At 40.7% G+C, this 25,917-nt stretch overlaps 1 protein-coding gene across 1 annotated transcript in view; it reads left to right on the forward strand.

The window, feature by feature from the left end:
* polrmt (polymerase (RNA) mitochondrial (DNA directed)) overlaps window positions 1–24,682 on the forward strand; it is a 42,611-nt gene extending 17,929 nt beyond the window's left edge. Inside the window, exons 12-21 of the mRNA XM_062395958.1 lie at window positions 618–740; window positions 2,758–2,937; window positions 3,950–4,036; window positions 6,097–6,210; window positions 14,057–14,109; window positions 17,692–17,790; window positions 18,064–18,136; window positions 19,318–19,409; window positions 21,246–21,319; window positions 23,900–24,682. Of these exons, the coding sequence (XP_062251942.1) occupies window positions 618–740; window positions 2,758–2,937; window positions 3,950–4,036; window positions 6,097–6,210; window positions 14,057–14,109; window positions 17,692–17,790; window positions 18,064–18,136; window positions 19,318–19,409; window positions 21,246–21,319; window positions 23,900–23,949 (945 nt within the window). The 3' untranslated portion in view covers window positions 23,950–24,682. The remainder of the gene's footprint in view (window positions 1–617; window positions 741–2,757; window positions 2,938–3,949; window positions 4,037–6,096; window positions 6,211–14,056; window positions 14,110–17,691; window positions 17,791–18,063; window positions 18,137–19,317; window positions 19,410–21,245; window positions 21,320–23,899) is intronic.
* The last annotated feature ends 1,235 nt before the right edge of the window (window positions 24,683–25,917 follow it).

Below are 25,917 nucleotides of genomic sequence, written 5' to 3' on the forward strand. Positions count from 1 at the left end.
CTGCTCAGGGACTGGAGATGAAAATCTAATATACTAGCATCAAATTAATGTGTTAATCAATGTGTGTTGCACCTTTTTATATATGAATAAATCAAGGAAAGGAAATAATTTGCCTAAATTAGTCGGTTTGTGTGAGGCTTTTCAAGGCAGGTGCAGAGCTTAATTGGACAGATTCATAAGTCTGTATTCTGAATATCAGATCCATGTTTCTTTACCACAGTTGAAAGAAATACAGATAGATGGATAGATGCAAGTCAGATATTGCTTTGAATGTGTTAATGGTATGACAATAAATGTAAAATTCCCTTTTGCAATTGTTGCTCTTGGTTATGGGACATGGTGATCTGTTGTTATAAACATCATCGGTTGAGCTGATGGTCACATTCTTAATTGGACCGTTTATCCCCTCTTTCCTATTTGTCTTTCTTCTCTTCTTGTTCTTCTACTTTAACTTTCTTTAAATCACCTGTTCTGTGTTATGTTCACCTTTCCCCCTCCTCCCTGTGCCGACCTCTCCCTCTCTGCACTGACCTCTCTAATTCTTCTTGCTCTCTCTCTTCACTGTCCTCCACTTTACTGCTTTAATCTCTCCTCCCCTCTCTCCACCGCTCCTCCAGGACGGCTCCTGTAATGGGCTCCAGCACTACGCTGCTTTAGGCAGGGATGTGATTGGTGCCACCTCAGTCAACCTCTTGCCCTGTGACGTGCCCCAGGATGTGTACAGCGGAGTAGCACAGCAGGTCAGTACCAGTGGGCAGCTTTTTGTGGTTTGGATCATTTTTGTTCCTCTTCTTTGAGGTGCTGGTTGGAGGGTACACAAATAACTGAATCCGGGCTGAGTTCAGTTGCAAAGCACGTTGCACTTGCTCAGCGGTTCATATTAAGATGACTCACTCGATCCCATACTGAGTGACAGACAGATGACTGAGAATATATCTGAAGTTTCCCACTTGAGGTTTCACTCTTAAATGTGCTCTGTTTCTCAGTCATGGCATAAGAGCGCAGCGAGAGGTGACATATTTTATAGAGAAACAATTTGAAGTTAACTCTGGTGTTTTGACATGTCAGTACATGAGGAATCAGAGAGCTGAGAGGCTTGGAGCTATCAGTGAGTGCAGTTTGCTACAGGACAATATTTTACTTATCAATATTCTAAATCTACTAACCTCTGTCAGTATGTCTGTCAGTGTGTATGCCTGTGGAATGCAAATTTAGAAAACTGTTCACACTTAGCCTGTGCATTTTTAAGGACCCAAGGAAGTGTTGTGTCAAATTTGGTGCAATTTGGAACTGTGAAATATTCAATATTAATAATAAACTTTAAATAAACAGATTACCAGCGCTCTGTAACAGGCGGTGTACCTTCAGTCTGTCGACCGAGTTGAACTTGTTCTCTTCTTCATCCTCGGATAAACCACAACCGTGGGTCAATATCGCCACAAGATTTTGAGGAATCATTTCTTTTATGTCACCATTTCAGACTGACACAGACATTCACGGGTGCTGATCTCTTCCTCTTTTGCAATTTTTCTAAAAGCACAACATACATTCTGTTGCTGCAATGCTGCAAGGCTTCATTTATATATTAAAGTCGTGAACTTGGGTCTGAAGATGTGGAATGCATTACTGAACTGTGGAATGTCCCACTAATGACAAGGAATAATTCAGAAATAGGCCTGAGAGAGTTAGTACAGGACAAGCAATCAGGCCATTCCAAACAGGCAGTTTTAGAATGTGCATTGCTCTGGTATTTATAATTCTGTCAAACATCTTACTTTTGGGCTACGCTGTCACAGATCTTACTCATTCTTTTCATGCTGATTTGGTGACACTAGAGACCTATGGAACTGTAATGTCCTGTTTCTCGAGTCCCCTCAAAATGTTCCCCCTTCATCAGCCCACATCTCCCTAAGTTAGGAAATGCGAGAACATTTCAGTTCCATTGGTTTCTCGTGTGACCAAATGCACCGGCATGCCAAATTTTCATTAAAGATCTGTGACATGGCATCCCAATGACCCATTCATTTCTAGATGGTACTGTTAATTATCAGGCTTCTGAAATGGAAAACTACTGTTTACTTGCAACGTTAAGCTGTACAACACCCCCAATTCATATTACTGAAGAATGCAGGGAATAAAGTTCTCCACTGCAACAGCAGGTCTCCTGATTCCAGAGAAGGAGAGGGGTCTACCTGCAGGACTTTTGGATAATAAACTGCAGGTTTATTACCCAAAAGCAAATGTTTATGAACGATAAGGGTGTGTAGCTTAACATCATTCAGTTCAAGCTGCCTCTGCTGTTTTAAAATAAAAACCTATAGGAAGTTATTTGCCTTGCCCTCCCCCCCCCAAAAAACAATAATAAATGTGGACTGTGGACTGTCATAAATCAGTAAAGTTTACTGGACCTTCAGTTTCATGTGTGCTTCTCTCCCTGTGTGCCTTTTACCACATGAAGGTGATGCTTGTTTGTCACAGGACTGAGCATTGGCAATCACAATTATTAAATGCTGTTTGACATTCTAGACTAATGCAAAAGTTGTGCGCAGCTAAATGACTTCTGCACTGATCTAATTAATCTATCAACCGAGAGACAGAATATAACAAATTGCTGCTTTGATAATTTATTTATTCCATACAAATAAGATATTTGCTGGCATCATTTGGGGTTTTCAGAGATACTATTAATGAACAATTATTTGGCTATTCAAGAAAATAATTGGCTGTTTAATCAACAATAAAAATGTTATGTTTCAGGTGGAGGAGTTCCGAGCCGAGGATGCAGAAAGTGGTGTGAAGATCGCCAAGGTCCTGGAGGGCTTCATCAGCAGGAAGGTGGTCAAACAGACGGTGATGACTGTGGTGTACGGGGTGACACGTTATGGGGGACGCCTCCAGATAGAGAAGAGACTGAAGGAGATTGATGACTTCCCCAAGGTACAGTGGTGGCGGTGGAGGAGAACGGTGATGTCTGTGGCCGAGGGGCTTCCCTCGCACAATGTACTGTTATATTTTTAGCATGGCATCAGTGCGGTTTGATGGACTGGCCTCTTAGCACAGGAACTTCTCCATTTGGGGCTCATGTTACACTGTCCTCTAAGGCTATGCATCCATACACACACACTGAGCATAGATGGACTTGTATTCAGACACAAGGTCTCCTCTACTGAAGTCTCTACTCCTTTCATATTATTGCCCCGTTGTCCTCTTCGTCAGCATTGAGACATTTTGAAGGTGTTCCCCTAAGGACTTTTAGTAAGTTTGACTTTAATCTTGCATATTCATTACATTTGCATATTATAATAGTGCAGTGAGATAAAGTATTTCATGGTTGAATAAGGGAGGCCTTGCATGTAATACAGCCATATTACATTATCAGCAAATACTAATTGATATCCTCTGCTTAGCCTCTCAAAATCTATTTTTAGTTCAAAACTATCACACTTTACATTTTGGTTGGACAAAAATTATCTGTTGATGGACACACCCATTCTGTCAAATGACACCATCGCATTTCATCATCTTACAGCACTCCTTACAATAATCTCATTGTTTGTGTAAATGGGATCACCATGGTCCCACTATCGGTGTATCTACCATCTCACAGCCAGACTATTGTGCTAAATGACTTCTGCATAATGTCCATAATTGTTTAAACAGGGAATTAGGGGGAAGTGTAATTGTGACTGATTACCAGGAGATGGATGAGGGGGTGAGGCAGCTCCAGCGGAGGGGGAGATCATATCTCTGTAATGATATGAGAACTGTGCCTTTTCCATTGTGTGCCATAACTCTTATCATTTACTTTTGCATTACACATGAAGCCTTGATAATAACACAGTCAAAATACTCTTTCAAGTTTTTATATATTTAATTGTATCCCCTGAAGCAGAAAACAATGTGTGTTTATAGTATTTGAATATACAAGCTTAATTAACTTTTTTTTCAGGAGCATGTCTGGGATGCGTCCCATTACCTGGTGCGACTGGTGTTCACTGGCCTAAAAGAGATGTTTACAGGGACCAGAGAGATCCAGGTGAGTAAACTACAATGGCACTCAGCAGATTATCTACCAGCACCAAGGCTCAACATTTCCCTCAAATTAATTTAAACCACCACCAATTTTTTACTCCTTCTACTTATTACTCATTAATATCAGGCCCCTAAATATGTCGAAAAACATAACCAGAATTTCAAAATGTAAAAAAATACCTAACGCTGCACCGAAATGTACTTCTTTCCTCTCCCATACCGCATCCTTCCAACTAGTGTTAAGGTAATCTGTCTAAAAACAGCAATATCCACTTACAGTTGTGTGTTTCTAACTGCATAACAGAAATGATATGCAGTCACTCTTCTTGTCTCTATATACACACACATGCATTAAATAGTATTTTTTAGTGAGGCATTAGGCAAAGATAGAATCCTCTATCATGAAACATGATGCACACAGAAGGTTTTATTTTTTTCCATGACCAAGATTACAGACCTACTGTTTGATGAAGTTTTGAATCAGCTTTTGTGGATTTCTCTGGGTCTGAACATTGTTCGAAACATTTGGGATACTGGAGGTCAACAAAATATAAAAGTTAGGTCAAGTTGTTTTCAGAAATTTTAATGAAGGATTTTTAAATATTATATCTTTAACTAATATGGTTTTGAATGCTTTGAAAATGGTGGCAGTGCAAATTGATATGCCTTACGCTAACATTCATGCGGAATAAATAGTGCCGTACTGAGCACACATGGATCGGATTATCTAAAGAAGTTTCCCCTGACAGCAGCAGCAGAGGACTAACCTCTCACTGACATTAGAACTATTCTTTCTAATTAAAACCAAATTTACTTTTCCAGAAAAAATCTTTTGAATTTTTTAAATCATCACACACCCCATTTCTTACTACTGACCTATTACTGCATATAGGATTTATTTTTATGAATGACTACTTCACTATTACCCCAGTAACAACACCCATTTATCACGTAGACTCCATTTATAGATGCAGGACGTGCACCTGGTATGAGATTGTACATTAACTCCACAGGCAAAGACTGGTACGATAATAGAACCACCACCCACTGCTGGTTTGAGTGTCCTCTCGGGAATGTGTTAGGACAGACTCAGTCTCAGACGAAAAAAATTCCAGCCCCATCATGCCTCAGTGCCGACCTGAAGTTCTCGTGTGCGAGTTTGTGTGTGTGTGTCTGTGTGTGTGTGTGTGTGCACCTGCTGCTTTAAAATGGGTCACATCCTCTTGCGTGTATTGTGAGTAGGGGGAGGTAGCTGATCAGTTGGTGGGGCTGACCTGACCTGACCTTTGCTCCCAAATTGATATGTACAGAGTTTTATTTCCATCTTATTCCCTAAATACAGATATTCATTCCCTACAAATCTGTCAATGTCCACACTATACTCTCCCTCTCTGTCATCCCCTTATCAGTCTGTTGATTGATCAGTCTCTCCAGCCATCTCTCTATTTAATCTCTCTCCTGTTTCTCTGCGTTCACACTATCTTCATTTCATTGTGTGTGGGAATATGCGGAAGGCAGGTGATGATGAATGGAGCTGCTTTGGGCCAGACTGCTACCTAGAGTTGATAGGATGTTTTTATCTTCCCTTCAGCTCAGTATGAATGTGTGTGTGGGGATATTTTTTGTGTGAGGACGAAGACACATATGGGACATTAATAGGGCTTCTGTTTGTGCAGACAGACTGTGCCAGACATGTCTTGTGTACTGTTGCACTTGTTATTTTTAGAACAAGCTACCAACTTCTCACCTCTTCCTCAAGTTTGCAACAATTGTTTGCAGCAGTTTTAAGAAGCCGCAGATCTAAATGCGTCAATCATCTATTGATACTGTGGAGATTCTAAAATGCATCCATGTTTTAAATGCAACATAGTGTCTTTATATTTATAGCCTAATTTATTCAAACCTTGACCAAACAAACCACGAACTGTCTGATTTGAGTGACTCTCTTTAGACAGAACACAAAAGGCAGGTTTTGACTCTATAACAGTGAAGTGCATTGAATATATTGTATATCCCGCAATCAGGCGTGTGTCCTCACTACCTGCTGTCATCCTTCTGTCGCAGGATTGGCTGACAGAGAGCGCAAGGCTCATCTCCAAGTCTGGCCACACTGTGGAGTGGGTGACACCCCTGGGTTTACCTGTCATTCAGCCTTACCATCGCACACGCAACCAAATGGTAAGTCGGCATGTGTTGGTTTTCTTAACAAATCTCTCTAAAGTGAAGATAAATACATTTGTACACACACTGTATGTGGGAATTCTTCTCCTGGGCTCCAGGTGTGCTGTGCTCCCAGCAGCAAGTTTCACGCTTGAAGGTCTTACCAGTAAAACACAGAATGTATTGTATGACTTCAGTTTTAAGGGATGGCACTGGTGTTAGCAATTACTACACTAAAATTCTCATAAAGGAGATTTTGAATTGAGCCAGGCCATATAACAATGACAGCAATCATTAAAATGCAATATGGAATCGGTACTCACGAGTTGGCCAGTACACAAATTCTACGTTACAAACAGTTTTGCTGGAGTTTTAGTTCATAAAGCTGAACTATTGGTGTTATCTGTTTTTTCTTTTTAATCCGAAGAGTTGTCAGAATTGCTATCAACAGTCTGACGCACCACGCACAATCTTTGTATGTCCAGCATAGTTTCCCTCAGTGTATGATAGACAGCATGGACAATTATAGGCCTGTCTATATTTCTCTGTATTTTCAGAAATTAACCAGCTGACCTTTCTGTTGTTCTTTCAACTCTCACAACATGCTCAGTATTTCCACAGCGGACCTTTTCGTGGCTCACGTTGTTTCCACCTTTTTAACTGCCTTTTCTACAATATAAGCAGTACTCTCTCTTGACAAACTGACCAATCTGTGAAACCTTTTGTGTGTTCCAGCCTGGTGCTTTCACATAATATGTGTTAGATTTGACTCATTATTTCCATGAGGCAGTGAGTGGATTTGGAGCATCACTTTAACTATAATTATCATTCACAGTGTAATTTCCATTCATTATGTTTCATTGGACTTTGATTGAACTCTGATGAAGCTGAGGGTGGCTGGTTTCATTACAATTACAAGAACAGGCATGCTTCTAATGGCTGCCAGCTAATGAGAACAAGATTTTTGTCTCCACACAACCAGCCCACACATTTTGCTTCACTTTTATTTGCTTTTGATAACAGCCTGAGTGCAAAGACATCGCTTTACATGTGATTTGGGCGGCTGCTCATGAGGTAGAGCAGGTCAACCACTAACCAGAAGGTTATTGGTTTAATCGTCATCTCCTCCAGCCTGAATGCGGAGGTGTCCTTGGGCAAGGTATTGAGTTATAAATTGGCAACTGTTCCTGCTGAGTGTGAATCGTGTGTGAAATAAAAAGCATTGTGCTGTATGAGTATTTGTGAATGGGTGAATGTTTTTTGTAGTGCAAAAAACCCTCCAAACCAGGATCTCTAATTAGGAAAATATTTGGTCTTAAACAAAATGTCCCCACTAATGCCTTCAAGTCAACACTGAGCTTCTGAGATACAATTGAATGTTGTTTTGGATTCAGAGTACTCACAACCGAGACCCTCTGTTCTTCCAAAATCTATTATTATAAAAAACTCAAATAATTAAATATCTCTCTCCTCTCTATCTTCCCCGGCATGAGACCTCCAAGTGCATCTTCAAATACTTTAGAAATGTTCAATTTGACTCAAGGATATACGTATACATTTTTAAGGTTGAAAGGTCAAAGTGGATGTGACCTCACGAAACACATTTAAATGGTCTGTATTTAGTTAATGTGTTTCTAAACGTGATGACCACTCAAAGCGCTTTGTAGTACAGTTTTGACATTCACCCGTTCACATTCCAACAGTGTGCTGCATTTTCCCCGGGGTTTATTTCATGACTGTGATGATGTCATGCACAAACATTCAACCTGACTCATGGATGAGTGGGTTATATTTTAGTGGTCAGGGGGCAGGGTCACTGTGTCCTTAAAATTCAATTTTTGCCTTGTTAACACATTCTCTTGAGAACGCCTTTAGAGAATTTAAATAGGCACCAAGGTTCACTAAGACTCACTGAATCACTGATTATATTCGTATGGTCAAAGGTCAAAGCCAGGATGGTCGTCTCACAAAAGATGTTTTTGGCCTCTTGAACAAATCTCAAGTCTGCCTCTAGGGGATTTTTTCAAATTGTGACCAGTTGTCACTTGGACTCATAGATTAACTGATTTGATTTAAGTGGTCAAAGGTCACAGTGACAGAATTAATGTATACTGAAACTGCACTGGTGGAGTGAGACAGTTTATTTTTTTTCTGCTCCACAGAAAATCCAACCAACTAAAACAGTGTTTGCCTCAGTATTCTCAGTATGCCGGATTATCATGGAGCCTTAAGTGCCCGGAGCTTCACAGGTTGAATGTCCCTGCTGAGCATTCCAGGTCTCGATAGGTTTGATGAAGGAGTGCACCACTGATTAAGCTGTGTGATTGCTGTGAGTGGAGCTGAACAACATCTCTGGAGTTGTTTTTCACTATGGAGATCCTGACAGTAGCACATCTCTGAGATAACGTGTCTGTGTGCCAGCACCTCTGAAGTTACTGTGACTTCGTGCCTGTGTACATGAATAGAAAAAAGTGTACGTGACCGTGTGATATTATATAGACCCAGTCCGACCTCTGACATCCTCAAGCTCATTAACGAAGAGAAAGGAGACAGACATATAGCATATGATGCCAAGCACTGCAGACATGTAGTTTGTAGGCTGACCCAGTGAGCCGCCTGCTCCGTCAGTGTGACATCCAGCAGAAGGTTACACTGGAGGGATTTTGACACCTCAGAAGCAGGTGACAGAGAGCGAGGGTGACAGATGGTGGATCCCCTCACTGTGAAGCGCTCTCTGTGGATCTTTCTTCTTTTAATAAATTAATGAATGACTTCACGGGAGAATGAGGTCTCAACCTGCATCTCACTGATAGCTTTTTTCATCCCATGCAATAATTCTCTAATCCAGTTGCATCACTGAGCAACAAAAATGAAACCAGCTCCCTGAAAGGTCACCCTTTCCCTGCATAGCTGGATTAAATTCAATCTCCCCGTCTCCTCTCTGCCTCTTAAATCCAAGGCCACGGTGCTTCTGAGGGTCGTTAGTAATTAGACTCGAGATGGAGTGGTAAGATGAACTGTGATGTGCGGCACGAAAATCAAAAAGTAGCTACAGTAGCATCACATAGTCAGACAGGAGTGTGTCTGCATGCGAGTATATCTCCGGGGTTTTGGTGTTGGTTGTTTCCAGTGTGCACACTCCGACCTGTGTAATGGAGTTTTTTCCACAGCTCATGCGAGGTGAGCAAATTAGAGTAGGATGGAGTAGCTGAATGGAGCATGAACATACATCAGGGAGGATGCCTAACAGGATTTGGAGATACTAATCGGATCAGAGGTCACTCTGGCTCAGATTCCTTGTTTATTTTTTATCCCCCCTCGCAGGCAAGGTTACAGTGAAATCTGGCTCTCAGCGGATGGTGACACGCGGGAGTCATCAGCTGGATTGGCTAGATTCGACTGGATTTGTGAAAGCTTGTAATCTAACGTCCTCTATGTGGAAAGAATCACTTTCAGTTACTTTGGGTTTTGTTTGTAATTTCCCTGGACATTAAAGCTCTGTCAATATTGTTCTTATTTCTTTTAGTTTAGTACTAAACAGTGAATTATTTGCTTTTGGCCTATAGCAAGAAAAAAATAGGGCACTGTCAATATGAATAAATAGTTAACTCCAATGTGTTTAAACACCTTAGAGTGGATGTAAAAAAACAGGTACCTGTGCATAAACATGAAAATACAACATTCAGACTGATATTAATTTCATGTGTTCCGGTTGTTTTGAAGGTCTCAGGGCCTTTACAGTAAGTATTTACAATATGTCTGCTTTTCATTATAGTAAAGGGAAAGTATGTAATGCCCTGCACTCCTCCCTTTGCCTTGGATTAGATACACAGCCTTCTCAGGGCTAACATGATATGTAGTTGATACTGCAAAATATTTTGCCATTTTGGGGTGAAATAATAACAAATGCAGTTTGAATTAGAAGGTAAAAAATAAAAGTTTGGTAGAAAGATCTGGAAAAAGCCAGTTAAACTGTGGCAATACTCAAGGGTGTTGTGTGTGACTGTTCCAGCTGTTTTCATCTTTCTCCTGGGGGAGAAGGAGAGGTAGAGGACTAGGTGACCCGGAACAGCAGAGAAAAGAGTGAGTGTGAGGTGTAGATCAGAGCTGTGTTACTAACCGCAATGTGATGGATGGGGATTCCCCTCTCGGCAGCATGGCTCACATGTGGTTACTGATGGCTTTTTGTATCTGTGACCATCTGTAAACGCTCAGGTGATGGTGACTGCAGGAGACTATTCCCCACAGACTTGCAGTGGGGCGAGCCAGGATCTCGTTCATCACTGCCTCAGGGTCTGAGTAAGCGGTGGTACACAGATCATTCACTTATTCATTATAATGAACAGGACTATAGCACAGGGTAGTGACCTCAATTACACCATGGCAGTCCATTTCTCACATCTAAGGCAACATCTATTCCTCACTCACTGCTTTTTACGTTGCCTTCTCTCCATTCCCACCATCCAGCCGATCCGTTAAGGACACAACTTTCGGATGTTAAGAACCAAGTGATGGACAGATCTCCTCACAAGCCCTCCCTGAGCATGATGGATGAGATAGCAGCCGTGGCAGAATCTAATGGGGTTTCTCCACACTACGCTTCTATTTTAAAACCATCTCTTGATAATTGTGCGATTCTGTCATTCATCACACGGCGACCTTCAGGCGATCGACTGGAACCACTAAACCAAATAGCTCGCTAGCTATAACGTACTTCAGTCCATGTGAACACCTGTCACTTTAATCCCTTTCTAGCTGTGCCTTCTTATATACAGTACATGTGGCTATTAATATCTGTACGAGTTTTACTTTTACAAGTCATCTGTCACACAGTTATCTGTTTCAGATATACATTCATACAACTTTACTATTAATAAAGCTCGTCTTTTAGAAGATAAGGTGTTGAAAACAATTTAAACCTTTAACAGTATCTTAATGCAGTTGAGAAAACATCTATATTCATAAGGTATTTTTTACTGTACAGTTTTTAGCAATATGGCTCTCAGGATGGCAGCGGGAGTTGATTGATTGGTTCGTCCAGACTGAAACACAACAAGCCCAAATTTTGACAAATTCATGACAATTTATCCTATTGACTTTGGTGATCCCCTGGACTCTTGTTAGGCCTACGCATAGCCACTGTCCAGGGGTATTGTGTTTATGGGTTGTATGTATGTCGATCCCTCCGTCCCACTCTTGTGATTGCGATATCTCCAGAATGCCCTTAGGGAGTTTCTTCAAATTTTTTACAAATATTAACTTTTTGTCCTTTGAAGGTGATATCTCTGGAACCACAAAGGAATCCTTTCACATTTGGCACAAACCTTTACTTGGTCTCAATTATTGATGCAAGCATTGAATGTGATTTCTTAAGATCAGTTTAAGGGAATGTCTTCTAAATGTTCACTTGGACTCAAAGATGACCTGTTTATATTTTGGTGCTTGGAAGTCAAAGGTCAAGGTCACAGTGACTTCACATACCTTTGAATTGGATATATTAGGACTGCCTGTAGGAAGCTCATTACATCTTGTACAATTCACCTGGACCCACTGATTAGCTGATTCGATTTTGGTGGTCAAAGTTACAGTGAACCAGTAAACCAACCTTCAAGCAAAACTGACGATGGAACAGTTTTGCTTTGTGTTGTTCTCGCAGCACCACAGGAAGTTTCCCATCCCTGTTTATATACAGTTTATAAGGAGATGCTCCACAGACACTGAATAGTGGAACCACTATCATGACACCCATGCTGTCGTTTCAGAGAGACATTAAATCACACCTTCAAGCCTTGCATTAAATTAAAACTCATTTGGATGTTATACCTTAAACAAAGGTAAAAGGCTGAGGGCCATATTGAATGTCAGTGGGCCACATTATACATTGAGATCTTATTGGCCCGATTTCCAGCTCCAGTTTTCATCTATGCTGACTTTGCTGAAATCAATAACCAGAATCATGGAGTCAAGAGCACGTCCCGCATTAAATGTTTGTTTACTGGCTTTCCAGAGAGTCATCTCAGAACCAGAATGAAGCTGAAGGGCATTAGACGGGGTCCTTGTGTCCTCACTGTTCACCCAGGAGTGTCAGAGTGCAGCAACATCAACAAAATCATAAAATGAGTAGGTCTGTGGCTGACTAAAGCCAACAATCAACTGATAAGAGCTGAACCAGAGACTTTCTTCCCACCTATAGTTCCCCAGGTCATGTAAAACCCTAAACTCTAACCAGAGAGCCACCATGCTGCTCAGTATGAATTGATTTCCCCATAATACAAGCAGGAGCAGACTTTTTCTTTTTTTACAATAAAAGCACTTTCATTACTCGTTCTTGCAGAATAATCACATTAGAGACATGCACTGTAGCTTTGTTAGTGTAAACTGAATGAACGCAAACCATCCAAAATAATGTGCTCCCTTAACAAGCAGTTGGCCGTCTGCTGCCAGTCATATCTAGTAGATAGTAGCTCGTCGTTCCCACCCTGGCATGGTTTCAGGGGTCAGTGAAAGAATGCCCCTCGCTGCATATGCCTCGGCTCTGCTCTCTGAATGGACCCCTCAAGGTCTGCAAGATTAAAGCCTTCTCTCCATTAATACTAACTGTTACTGTTTGGGTGTCGAGAGAGAACATAAAATGTGTTCTTCATATGTGAAAGACAAATTAAATATGTTCCATTTCATGTTTGAAAACACCTACTTTTAATCTGCGGTTTTGTGGAATACTGCTGTTACTTAAGCTTAAGCTTTCCCCTCGGCCTGCCTCAACCCTCCATCACTTTCCTGTCTGTGGGGACAGTGCATCACAGATAACTCTCTCTAGCTCCTGTCCTGTTCATATGAGAATACTTATGTGTGTGTGGTTGCTTATACTTTGCTTATACTTTCTTAATGCAATGCAGTTCTATGTTAAACTGTCAGGGTGTGACATAGCAGAGAGAGGGATCATTCTAAACTGTAAACCAATGGTAAAGGTTAAAACAAAAGTAAAGGAGGGGTAGGGGTGTTCTTCTCAAGTTGTGGTTCAGTTTACACTTGGGCAGGATGAGTTCACCATTACAGATTCACTGGTTTTCAGGTGACAGACACAAGTGTCAGTTTTCCTGTAAATACCCATTTCATGGAATATTTACACAAACCAGTAGAGAGATCAGTTTTTGTTGGGTGTGTTACTGTGAAGTACACAGCAGAATGTTAACTCCTGAACAGTTCACAAAACTATTCACTCAAAAGTACAATGCAGTTCCATCAAGGGCTGCTGGAAAATCACAGGAGATAAAACAATTAAACCTATTCCAAGAGATCCCATGACATTAGGGTAGAATTTCAAAGAAAGTATCTATTCTAATCCACTCAATCTCCAGGCACTATACAACCACAGCTATTTACTTCAGTGAAGCAGAGTTGAACCCTTGAACCACAGCCTCAGCTTTTAGGGTTCAAGTCTCCTGCGTTGCGTTTCAGTGTCACCTGGCTCCCTGTGGTCACTGACCTAAATAAACATCTGGTAAATGTAACATGGATGGATGGATAGGAGGATGGATGTTTTTCTTTGTTTATCCAAGTATGATTTGATAGTAAATGAATTTCCTTTTCATTAGTCCTCGGTATGTAGGCTGAGAATCCACCATGATAATTGTAAATCAGTCATGTTGGAAATTGAATTAATGTAAACACAACCATCAGCCTAAAAAATGCAGATTTAGCAGAGTTTCTGCTTTATGCATTTTATCTAAACAATCATTATAATCTTTTGGTTTGTGTGCGTCAGATACATTTTATAAGACTTATCAGTCATTATTTATGTCTGGAACTGGATTTACTTGTGGATAAACCTCTGTTTTTTTTTGTCTGTGTTTTATCTCTACAGATGAAGAGTATCATGCAACATATCAACCTCAAAATCAACCATGACATCAAAGAGTGAGTCCTTGTGGCACCCGTCTGTTTGTATCTGCATCTGTGTTCTCTAAGTCTGACCCACAACAGATTCAACAATACCAACAATATCACTCTCTCATGGGCAATCATTGTAATTTGGAGCTGAACTGTCCCCAATAACTGTCACCAGTTATTCTGATTGTAATGAAAAAGAAAGGCTGCTGGGAGAAAATAGTGTTTTTACAGCAGGTCTTTTAATTTTTTCATTTATTTGAGTCACAAGTTTTAGAAAAAGTAGCTTCAGACCACTCAATAATTTTGTGTTTGGCTTTTAGAGGAGGATGAAAGTAGAAAGTTGAGCTCTCCTGAGGCAATTAGCTTTTCTCAGGAACTTCAGCCGCACAAAACTTTTCTCCAGTGGATGTTTTCGCTAATTGCCATCTCAAGGTCGGATGTAACTTTGCATTGATCACATATTGGCAAATGCGATCTGAAAAGTTTCGCACTTCCAGTTGTGTGACATATAACTGAGGTTTTGCTAACAGGAACGAGTTTAGAATTAGGGGCAGAACAATAAAGCTATACTGATATGAACATTAAAAATTGTCGACCATGTAGGAATGAGTGAAAAATGAATTAGTAGTATTCTATGAGAATTAGAAACACTTTTTAAATTAAGTATTTGTAAAACAAATTAATTATGGGTTCAGTTACAGTTTTTCAGTTTAGATAATAAGATTGTATTGGTGACGGCAGGTTTTATGTCACTCCAGAGCAACACAGGCTTTGCTCTATCTTTGAGCTTGGTAAAATTGAGAATGAGGATTATTTCATTTTTTGTTTTCCGTTTTACGAGGATGTACAAGATGTTGTCTTTAGTAATATGTCCTCCATTTATGCTGATTTCTTTTGGTTGGATTATTATAGGGAAGAGAAGTATTATTTCAGCAGATTCTGTTTGCGAGGCTTGGGAAAGAAGGCTGAATTTTTTGTTTAATAGTTGAAGAACCACTGTAGCTTTATTTGTGGTGTCTTATAAACTCATGATAATTGGACACTTCAGTGTGGACATGAAAATAAAGAAACAATCATCAATGACTGACAGTTAAATAGGCATTTGTGTTATTGCAGACTAGTTAATGTATCGCAAATGACAGAAATAACAAAGAGTTACGGCCTTTATTCCCAATAGGTTCATCAGAGGGGGTTGAGATTTAACATGTAATGGGAGTCAATACATTTCACATGGAATTTTTTTTTTTTTATATACCAGATCATCAGTGTATGCACCTTCCTGAATATCTCATTACTTGTGTCATCTGTAGACGACTGCTAATCATAGTGAGGCAGGACAGATTTTAAAAGAGTAGACTGAATCAGGTTGACAGATGCTCACCTCTGTGGTAGAGAACAAAAAAAAGACAGAATGAGTGACAGGAGACGAAGATGACAAGGACTGACAGCCGTCCTCTTCAATCTGACATCCACAGTGCCACAGGATCAGCAGCGTCAATACTGAACTGCCAGCCAGTAACGTGCAAGGAGGGGTGGGGGATTTTAGAGTGGATGGGAAGGAGAGGGAGGACGGGGGGGGGGGGGGGCGACTCTCACAGAGGCCGACTTGTCTGAAACGAAAATGTTACTGTCAGAGAACGTATCGATGGCAACAATCGGAGCTAAATTTGACACAATTGGGAGGCTGTGGCTGAGGGGTAGAGTGGCCGTCCTCCCACCAGAAGGTTGGCAGTTCAATCCCAGTGTTCCCCATCTGAATGCAGAAGTGTCCTTGGGCAAGATGCTGAACCCTGAATGGCCCCTCGTAGGAAAAAAAAGTGCTGCTAATAGATGCACTGTATGAATGTGTGTGTGAATGGCAAACTAATGTAAAGCACTGAGTGGTCATCAAGACTAGAAAAGCGCTGTATAAATATTATACAGCGCCATGGCTGATTTTCTTCCTTCCACAGAGACACACAAATGGAAGCAGCCACCATTTGACTTGCTGTAATTAAAATAAACATAGTTCATAGCTTTTAGTATTTCTTGTTATATGAAATGAACCATCACTCTGCTAAGAGGCTAGAGAGCAATGACGCTTCAGAGAGCTTGTGGTTGCGAACCCTTAGAGTACAGACTGTGCACCTTGCTAGTCTGTTGGGCCCATGGGATTTGAAGGTGACATGCTTGCTTGGTGTGTCTGTGTGAGACAAAGGAAAAGAAAATAGGGGAAAGACAGTGTTGTTGAAAGCATCTCTAGCCGAGTGTGCTTGCAAATATATTTTCAGGGAATCTTGTTTTTGTTCATCTAAAGCCCAAAGCAGCAGAACTAAAAGCACCCTGATGTGAAAAAAATCTAACTTTTCAAAGCAAAATAGACTGAAAGACAGGCACTGTGTGGGTGCGTGTATGCACAGTGTGTGTGTGTGTGTGTGTGTGTGTGCATGGTGTGTATGTGTGTTTTAGCTTGGCCCGAGCTCTCTCCGCTCGGTCTGCATTTCCATTAGAGCAGCGTTCTGCTCTGTGGCAGCCCAGAGGATTTGAATGGCACAGGCTCAGTGTAATGGGAATATGGGGATGCAGATTGGCAGGATGCTTCTTTTATTTCCAGCTCCATCAGCAGCAGCAACAACACTGCATTTATATTACCTTGTAATATTCCTTTTATATCACGTCTACACTACTCATATTGACTGTTGTTTAGAAGATGCGAGTCGCCCGGAGGTCACATAGTAGAAAATACATATTGATGTTGAAATCCCAGCACGGCGAGCTTTCTGACTGAATGCAGGGAAAACTAATGCGACTTCATGATGCAGCTGTTAATAATACTGGTATTACATGTGTGCTTTTCCTGCTCTTGTAATTACATTTGATTTGTTTTATAATGAAAGATCCACAATAACAACCAGAATGTAATCAAGATTTACCATTAACCACTGACCTGAAAATGAAAGGTACCCAGCGGATGTTTTGGCCTCTCGTGCTACTGACAGAAGTCCTCGACAGCTCCATATCACAGTTTATTTGTTTATTCACAGCCACTTTTTTTATCCAGTTACATGAAAGGATTTGATTTAAATCCATCTCAATAATTCCCAAACGGGCAGATTAATTTTACTTTGAAATGTATCACAATATGGTTGATGAAAAAGCTTGAGCTTCCATTTCATTGTTACTTTGATGTTGCCAAAGAAAATAATATATAAACACTATGTGTAGCTGCTAAGTTAAGATATGATGAGATATGATGAAATAGAACTTAATCCGGAAGGAGATTCTGAATAACAGAGAATAACGCAATATTATGAAAATAATATGTGTAATGAGGAGAAGTAGAGGACCACCACACTTCTTAAAAAAAAAAACTTTATCTGGGTATATAAACCGTAACATTATGAGACTTGCTTTCTATTTTGTTGGCCATGTGATATATGCTATTTGAACTTCTTTATTCCAAGTGGTCCACGAACCAGTTTTCAACCTTTGTGAATTATCAGCACATAATGAGGCCACTTCAGACTTCAGGAAGTTTGGCTGACAGCACATTATGTGTATATCAGAACAAATGAAGATATCAGAAAGTCCACAATAGTTTTATTTTCTTTGTTTTCTGTCCCTTCACAGGCGGCCGGACACAGTCAAACAGAAGAACGCCTTCCCGCCAAATTTCATCCACTCTCTGGACTCCACACACATGATGCTGACTTCTCTCCACTGCTACAGGTATCAGTTAACATGCTGCACTTGTTACACAAATGTATTCAATCCAGAGTCATTTTTCAGTTTGTGATGTGAGACCTCAGATTGACTCCATGTGTGCATTACTTAAAGTTCCCTGTCATCTTAAAGGCAATTATCACAGATAGGTGTGGTATGATGTGCTTTAAACACAGTGAGCTCATTTTTACAGACTCAGGTTCTTTACAGGTTTTAGCAAATGATGTCTTCAGTACGTCTACTCTTTCTTAAACCTTCCCCCTCTATGTTTGATTCCAGCGCTGGTCTGACATTCGTCTCGGTTCACGACTGTTTCTGGACCCACGCCCTCACCGTGGACACCATGAACAAGGTATCGAATCACAGAACAGCCTTTTTTTCACTGACCCCTCTCCACTTTGTGTCACCGTTCCTCGTCCTTACCATTATCCCCCCACAGCCATATCCATCTGGTCTGATCACATATCATTGGGGGTTTGTGTCTCCTCTTTTTGCTGATTAATTGAAGCTAAAGGTGTCATTGCACATTCTTGTTAATCTGATCCAGGCTTCTCCATTTATTTTTAGCAACAGAAGAATGATTGTAACACTGATCTCATTGTAGCGCTTTTTCTAGTCGATAATTTGTTTAGCTTCTATTAAGGTAAAACAAACGTTCTCCCTCCCCGGCTTCACACATTACCATGCTGCAGACTGAAGGTAGCACCATCACACAGAGCCTGTCACGTCGGATAAATGACTGTCGGCCGCTGCCTGCTGAAACTAGCTTGTCAGCAGGCCTAGACTGAGACGCGGCGCCGAATTAAATGGACCGAATTACCATAAAGCCCCAATTTTCTGTGGAAGTAGCTTCAGAGCACTGTAACCATGTTATGTCCTCAACCAACCTCAGAGGAGTAACAACCAATGAAGCAGTTCCCTTTTATAGGTACATTTATTTTCTCTCATATTCTTTTGATGTGTATGAGTGCACGCCTCCAAAATTACAAAGCTACTTGAATCGGCAGAGGGTAATAAATATATCTTTAAAAAGCACAGGAAGCATCTTATTTAAATGGCAACTCATCCAACCCTCTATCCTCTGAATGATCCAGTTCCTGATCAGCTGGAGGAGTTGTTGTTCCTTGAACTGCATAAACCACAAAACTACTGAATGGAAAACATTCAAACTCCCTGTTAGTTGTAGTGAAGTAGGAAGAGTTGAAGATTTGTATGTAGTCTTTTACCTCTTTTAAACCACAATTAATGACAACTATTAAAAATGTCTATATACGTAGGAGCTCCCTGTACATTGCAGCAACATGTTTCTATCCCCTGCTCAGTGCTCATCCTTGAGTGGTTGCTAATGGGACAAACTTGACTATAGATCCTGATCCTGCAGCCGATACAGAAAGTATTAGCACTTATCGTTCCCAGGACAGTTGGACTCTCTCATGTCGTTTTCTCTTTCTTAGCTGGTCACCAGACACCAGAATAGTCTGAGATGATCAAAGTAACTCGGGGTACAAACTTTTCTTCTCTGCCTCCTGTCAGGTCTGTAGGGAGCAGTTTGTCGCCCTGCACAGCCAACCAATCCTGGAGGACCTGTCCAACTTCCTGCTACAGAAGTACTGCAATCGGCTCCAGTGAGTTCACACACACACATTGGATTTCACGCACACATGCACACACACTTGCACTTGCGCAAGTCTCAGGAGCAACGCTGTGTTCGTCTACCAATCCTATGATTCATTTTGTAGCAACCCCTGTTCATGGTCAAAAAATATTGTCATATAGTTTCTGAATATCAGTGAAATATTAGCACAAATATTATATAATAGTATTGCAGTCCACCTGCACTCTGTCCCTCTGGCTTTGTTTGGATCGTTCTTATACAATGAGCCATCATTGCCATTAGTCACTGTGTATGTTTATGCTACACTGTGATCTGTATGAACTTTTATGGTATTGACAGAGGCTATCGTACACTGGACACGCGACTCCCGCATGTACAAACATTATAAAACAGTCCAAACAGAAGAGCTCAGATTGTATGACTATAAAAGTTATATTAGCGTAGCTGAGATTTTCCTCTTGTTGTCTCAGGCATCGGATATAAAAGGATTTTCTCCCCTTCTCTCCGTGTGTCTGTGTTAATGGCCTGTGGCTGGGTTACGCTCATCATCTAACTGTGTTTTTCTTTCTTCGGGATAATTGGACACCTTCTCTACAGCATGAACTCTGCAGGAGCCCCTGTTCTCTGTCTCCCTCTCTCTCTCACTAACACAGACACATTACTCTCTCCTAAAATTCGCCAGTATGCTTATTCTCATTAACACCAGAAATAAGGGACGTGTGGGCTCACAGAGACATCCGTCACAATATGAAACTAAACAGATTTCTTGCCATCAGCACCATTTTACTCAGTCAATGCAAATGAGTTTTGCTTATAACGTCTCTTCAGTGTTTGGCACTTTATCGACTGACAGTGAAACTTTATTCGTTCTCACAGACTTAATAGGATTTCGTGATTTGTGGACATCGTGGTCCATTATATAACTTGAACAATTATCATGTGTAAACTTAGTGAATTGGATATTAGCTCATATACTAAGTAGTAGATATTTATATATTTATAGTTTCTGGATTTTTCGTAAAGGTAAAATTGGGAAATTGTGCTCTTAACAGATTTAACAAGGGGATTCCACTTTATTAAGAAAAAGAACACCACAGACACATTTTTAATCAACACATTAGGTCCCATAATTAAAAATATGTCTGCAGGGGTCCTTTAATACAATCGTGATTTAATCCTCTGCCTGTGTGTAAATTAAAACAATGATTATGTTTGGCATTTAGATAAAGTATGTGTGGACACATGGCTCTATTACACAGTCAGACAGATTTGTAGCTGTGAAAACACCAGGTTTCTTTCACTCTTAATCTCCTGCAATGTGCACGAAATTTTATGATGATTGCAAATTCTTCTTAAAGAATCACCTCAGTGACAAAAGGATGCGTTAAAAATCTACTTCTACTACTCATATATGGTGCATTCAAAGGACGTTCGAAGTTGAAATGTGATAGGGAAATTTTGGAGTCGTTGAATCCGGTCAGCACCCTAACGTTTGGAGATCACAGGATTTTCTTTACAACTCACAGAAACTGGCATCAGCTCTTATCACCACTAACCATCTTGACATCTTCGTTGTTGTCCTCTATCGTTCCACTTCTTTTCATTTTCGCGTCAGTCGAGTGTTAGAAGCGTCAGTGCATGTCTGAAATCAGCTTTAATGTGACCTCCCAAGTGTGAACAACCCAGTGAAGTTGAAATGCGAGAGGCCAACTGACAGAAGCCATAAAAGTTACTTGATTGAGGGCTAAGAAATAGTTAAAAGTCCAATTCTTTTCTACAAAGACTGAAACATTTTCTCCTGAGAGTCAATAAAGTTTTAAACTTCTATTCTCCTCCTTTGTTGCAGGCCTGAGGCCAAGAACAAGAAGTACCAGGAGTACAGGAGGCTGCTGCTGCTTCTGGCCAAAGTTCCCCAGACAGGTCAGTGTGTGTACAACTGTCTGGCTCCTAAACACCTGAGGCCTGTGCTACAAAGCAGGTTCAACACACCAAGGAATCCTGTTGTCTCAAGGCTTCACTGAACCTAGCACTGACCATTATGAATAATCTGAAGTCTGGAGGTTGTAAACCTACTGGGTTTTCCTGTTCAGCTACGAGAGCGTTCATCTGGAAGATTCATTAATTACAAGCAACACTGTCACCACCATGAATGACCTAAATAATATGAAATGAGAAAGACCTGTGATACCTGTAGGTCGAACTGATTATAGCGACAATCAAAAGGGATATTCTGTAAAGTGTCCGGCCCATTCCAAAGAACGCGATATCTCAAGAAACCATTGAGGGAATTTCTTCAAATTTGGTTCAAACATTCACCTGGACTCAAGGGTGACCTGATTAGATTTTGGTTGTCAAAGGTTTAAAGGTCAAGGTAATTTGACCTGGCTTTGTTTTGAACTCAATATATTAAGAATAAGACTCAAGGATGACCTGAATAGAATTCTCTTGTTGTGCGGAGTGGAAGAACTGAACAGAAGCAGCGTGTCGCTCTCTGTGCATCAGGTGAAAGCTTTGCTGTTTCATAACCTCTCACTCCATTTGAACACTTCAGTGTCAGCCCGGCTCCGACAGCTGGTTGTATAATTTCATTACTGTTAATTGTGGCCCTCCTCTGCATAATCAGCTTATGTGGAAGAGATCAGTCAGGTGTGCTCCTGAGGGGCGTGTGCCTCTAGGCTAAAATCCATTATAATCTTCAGTTCTTCTCTATGAAGGATCCTGAATTTATTACAGTGATTCGGTTTTAGTTTGTAATCCAGCCGGAGATCACATGAATCAGGAGCAGATATGAGCAGAGAACTGAGGGAGAGGACACTGAATAACTCAACAGATGTTATTGTCTGATGATGATGATGATGATGATGATGATGAAGAAGATAGCACAGTGGCATTCAACGAGAGATGGTGAATGTATCAGATCAGTGTTCTCATGTCCTTTCTCTATCATTTTTCTTTGGTGTCATGTAATACAACAAAGGAGACTAGAGGCAGTTTTGTAATCATGGGACTATTCTGTCTTTTACCATCAGTACATAATGTTCTTTGACAAAGTAAATTCAGAAGAATGCAAGAAAGAAAACAAACTACAAAAATCTGTTTTATCAAGTAGACTGAAGTTTGGAGCTGCTAGCAGTGACAACTTGCATATAAATTACCAAAAGCTGTGTGAAGCAGATTTTATTTTGATACCACTCGTTTTTTTTTTATACATGATAAAGGATAACTACGCATTTATAAGTATTGTAGTTGCTCTAATAGGTTGATGTCTTGATGTGAGAATTTTTCGGCTACCAAATTTTAGTGTTTATTCCCCAATAATTCACGCTGCAGCTTCTACTGGTGTACACACCTGTTAGAAGCAGAGTGCAGGACAAGGCGTTATCCATAGCTGATATTTGGATGCATGTGTTCATAGTTAACTTGCTGGTGCACAGTAAAAGTAAAAAGTTCAATCTAATTTCAAATTTTTCTTTTGTAGATTGAAGCTCTGTCTCCTGGCACCAGACTCAGAATATGGCAGAACAAAAGTCCAAGCTAATTCCTTCATTAATCATTAATCACATGAAGTTTGAACAATAAAGCAGTGATTGTTCAAATGTATCAGGATAAATAAACCTACTGTATTGAATATACAGAAAATATAGTCATGTTACCTGCAGCAGGAATCTAATTTAATCTGGTTAAAATGTATTTTTAACCAGATATTCTGATCTGCCTCAAGCTGTACTTTGTGTTCAGCATGCTAATGACCTATACAAGTCAACTACCAGCATGCTAGCATCATAATCCCTGAAGGGATAAAGCAGGGACATGTTCCTCATCTCTGCACCTTCATTTCTACAATAGGAGGGTCCCAGTCTCTGCACCCTCGACAACCAGTGGGCGGATACATCATGTTAATGAGTTGTCTGTCGTCCCTTTCTCCAAAATATCTCGAGTGCCTTGAGGCAACTTCTTCAGATCTGATACAAATGTTCCCTTGGACTCACGAAGGAACTGCTTGACATGTAGTGGTCAATGTCACTGGGATCTTACAAAACATGTTCTTGGTCTTAAACTGATTGTGAAAGGTCAAGGTGACTGTTCTTGTGAGCACTACAACTCAGGAACACCTTCAGGGAAAGTAGCCAAATTTGGCATAAATGTTAACTTGGACTTAAAGAATAACTGATTAGATTTGGAAAGTCAAAGGTCAAGGATCAAGGTCACAGTGGCCTCACAAATCATGAATTTATGTTGGTGTCTTGAACAGTAAATGATAAGATTTCAGTTGTCAAAGGTCCTGGTGACCTCATATGAGTCTGGGAAAAAAAAACATATGTAGAAACTGCATTACCGCTATGCACTATTTTTAGTTTGTTCATGCTAAACTAGCTGTTAGCATACCTTGCAACCCTTCTGACGGTGTAGTAAAGTTCGGCTAAACACGAGATGTACTTTGTGTAACTGCGTACCACCGATGATAACCTGCTCTGACACCTTGCTTCTTTTACTCTCCAGGTGATTTTGACCTCGAGCAGGTGAAAGAATCCACTTATTTCTTCAGCTGAGTGACCGGTGAGGGCGAGTCAGCGGAGGGAGATGAATGGAATTGACAGAGAGCAGCAGGAGTGGGCTGCAGGCTCCGGGGTCTCAACTGGTTTTGGCTCCCCCGGACATCAGTGCATTGATTAAGCCGCGCCTCGGCCCGCCTCCTGGTCCTCAGGCTGGCTGGAGCTGACAGAGCTGCTGGAGGCCTTCACACTCAGTGAACCTGCCGGATTAAGTGACTGGTGGGTTGATGGGAGGGAGGGTGCGACACACACTCGTCCAGATAAGGGGAATCTGCTCTGGATGGGAATGTTAAGACTTCACTCAGTGTAAAGTACCTCTTACAATGGACGCCTAGGTCATATTCTGATGTGTGGAGAGATCAAGCCTTACTGAATCACATGTGAACTGTGTTCATTTTAAGCCATGTGTGTGAGTGTGTGTGTGTGTGTGTGTGCGTGTCCTGCTGGGATGATTGCAGAGATCCGCCACTGTTACAATCCCACCCAATCATCGATCCCATCACTTACAGGCTGTCAGGATGCTTTCTGACACGATGCTCATTCATTAGAACTTTTTCTGAAGAAGTGTAAAGAGGAAATGACTGATAGACTGGAAGGAGAAATGTGGAGGGGTGAGTTGTGGGGCTTTTCCACAACATTGGGTCCCAGCGTACTCTCGATTTTTACCTTCTTGCAGCGACTAAGCATTTCTCAGTCGCCTAAAAATAAAGATACAATGTGTTTCTTAAAATGCCTCCTTATTCATTCCGTGGTTCAAATAAATAGACAGTACTCTTAGCAGGTTATTCGGTTATATCTGCACATTTCAACCCCACAGTGTCTGATGAAATGAAGGACTCCTTTTAGATGCACCACAACGGCTCTCGCAGGCTTCACTAATCAACTCAGATCGTATTTTTCTGGGCCAGCGCCACATCTAGAAGTAAAAATAGCAGCAGCGCTATCTGATCATCGCTGGAAACGTTGCAGCAGCTCCAGACAAAAGGTGCCGTTGATGTTCAAAGGAAAACGTCGGCTCAGCCAAACAAAGCTGGCTGAGTGACAATGTAATGAAACGGAGATAATCTTTGAGGGGGCATAAATGGTGAGCTAGACTGTAGGTTTTCAGATAATTTGCATGGCAACACACATGCTGACACTTCATATTCTAGGACATGCATGAGATGGGAATTGAGAATTTTATGCTTTTTTTTTTTTTTAAATGATATATCACCTTAATGATATGACAGCTGTTGAGAAATTAAAGGTATATTCACACCGAATGTGAAGGAGAAGTCTGAAGGGTCTGTGTGTTTTCTCACCTGATTTCCTTTCATGCCCATAAAGGAAAACCTTTTTAATGGCACCAGACAGCAGCAACAACTGGGATGTAGCTGTTCTCTAATTAGAATGGAGAAGTTGGACATCTTTGCCGTCTTGCCTCACGCTGGATAAAAATACATCACTCGTATATCACATGAGGAATAGGAAGTTAGAGCCAGCAGACGTTGATTCTGGGTTACTTCAAAAATGAAGTCCAGCGTTAGAATCTGAATTATAGGCCTTGATAAGTCCTAAATACATTAAAATGTTAGGTACTAGATCTTGAATATGTTCAAGGAGATTTGAATTATGTTAACATTCATTTGACACTGTCTCCATCTGTTGTAGTTCTTTCTCAGCGATGCAATTATTAGTTAACTGTAATAAAACTACAAATAAGAACAATATGGCTGTGATAACTGAGTCTATAAACACCCTGGTCTGAAAAGACTAAAGATACCGACTGATAACCTGCTGTCCTGAGGGTTATTCTCTACTTTCATACTTCATCTTATCTTCAATTATGAAGAAGTATAAGTAATTCAGGGACTTGCTAATTTACTTCACATCTGTCATACTTGACATAGGTCATTAATTTAATTCATGAATGTCCTAAAAAAAGTCTTAGATTGAACTTGCTGAAACCTCCAGAAACTCTAGTTT

The sequence above is a fragment of the Platichthys flesus genome, chromosome 9, assembly GCF_949316205.1.
Source record: "Platichthys flesus chromosome 9, fPlaFle2.1, whole genome shotgun sequence".
Taxonomy (NCBI): Eukaryota; Metazoa; Chordata; class Actinopteri; order Pleuronectiformes; family Pleuronectidae; genus Platichthys; species Platichthys flesus.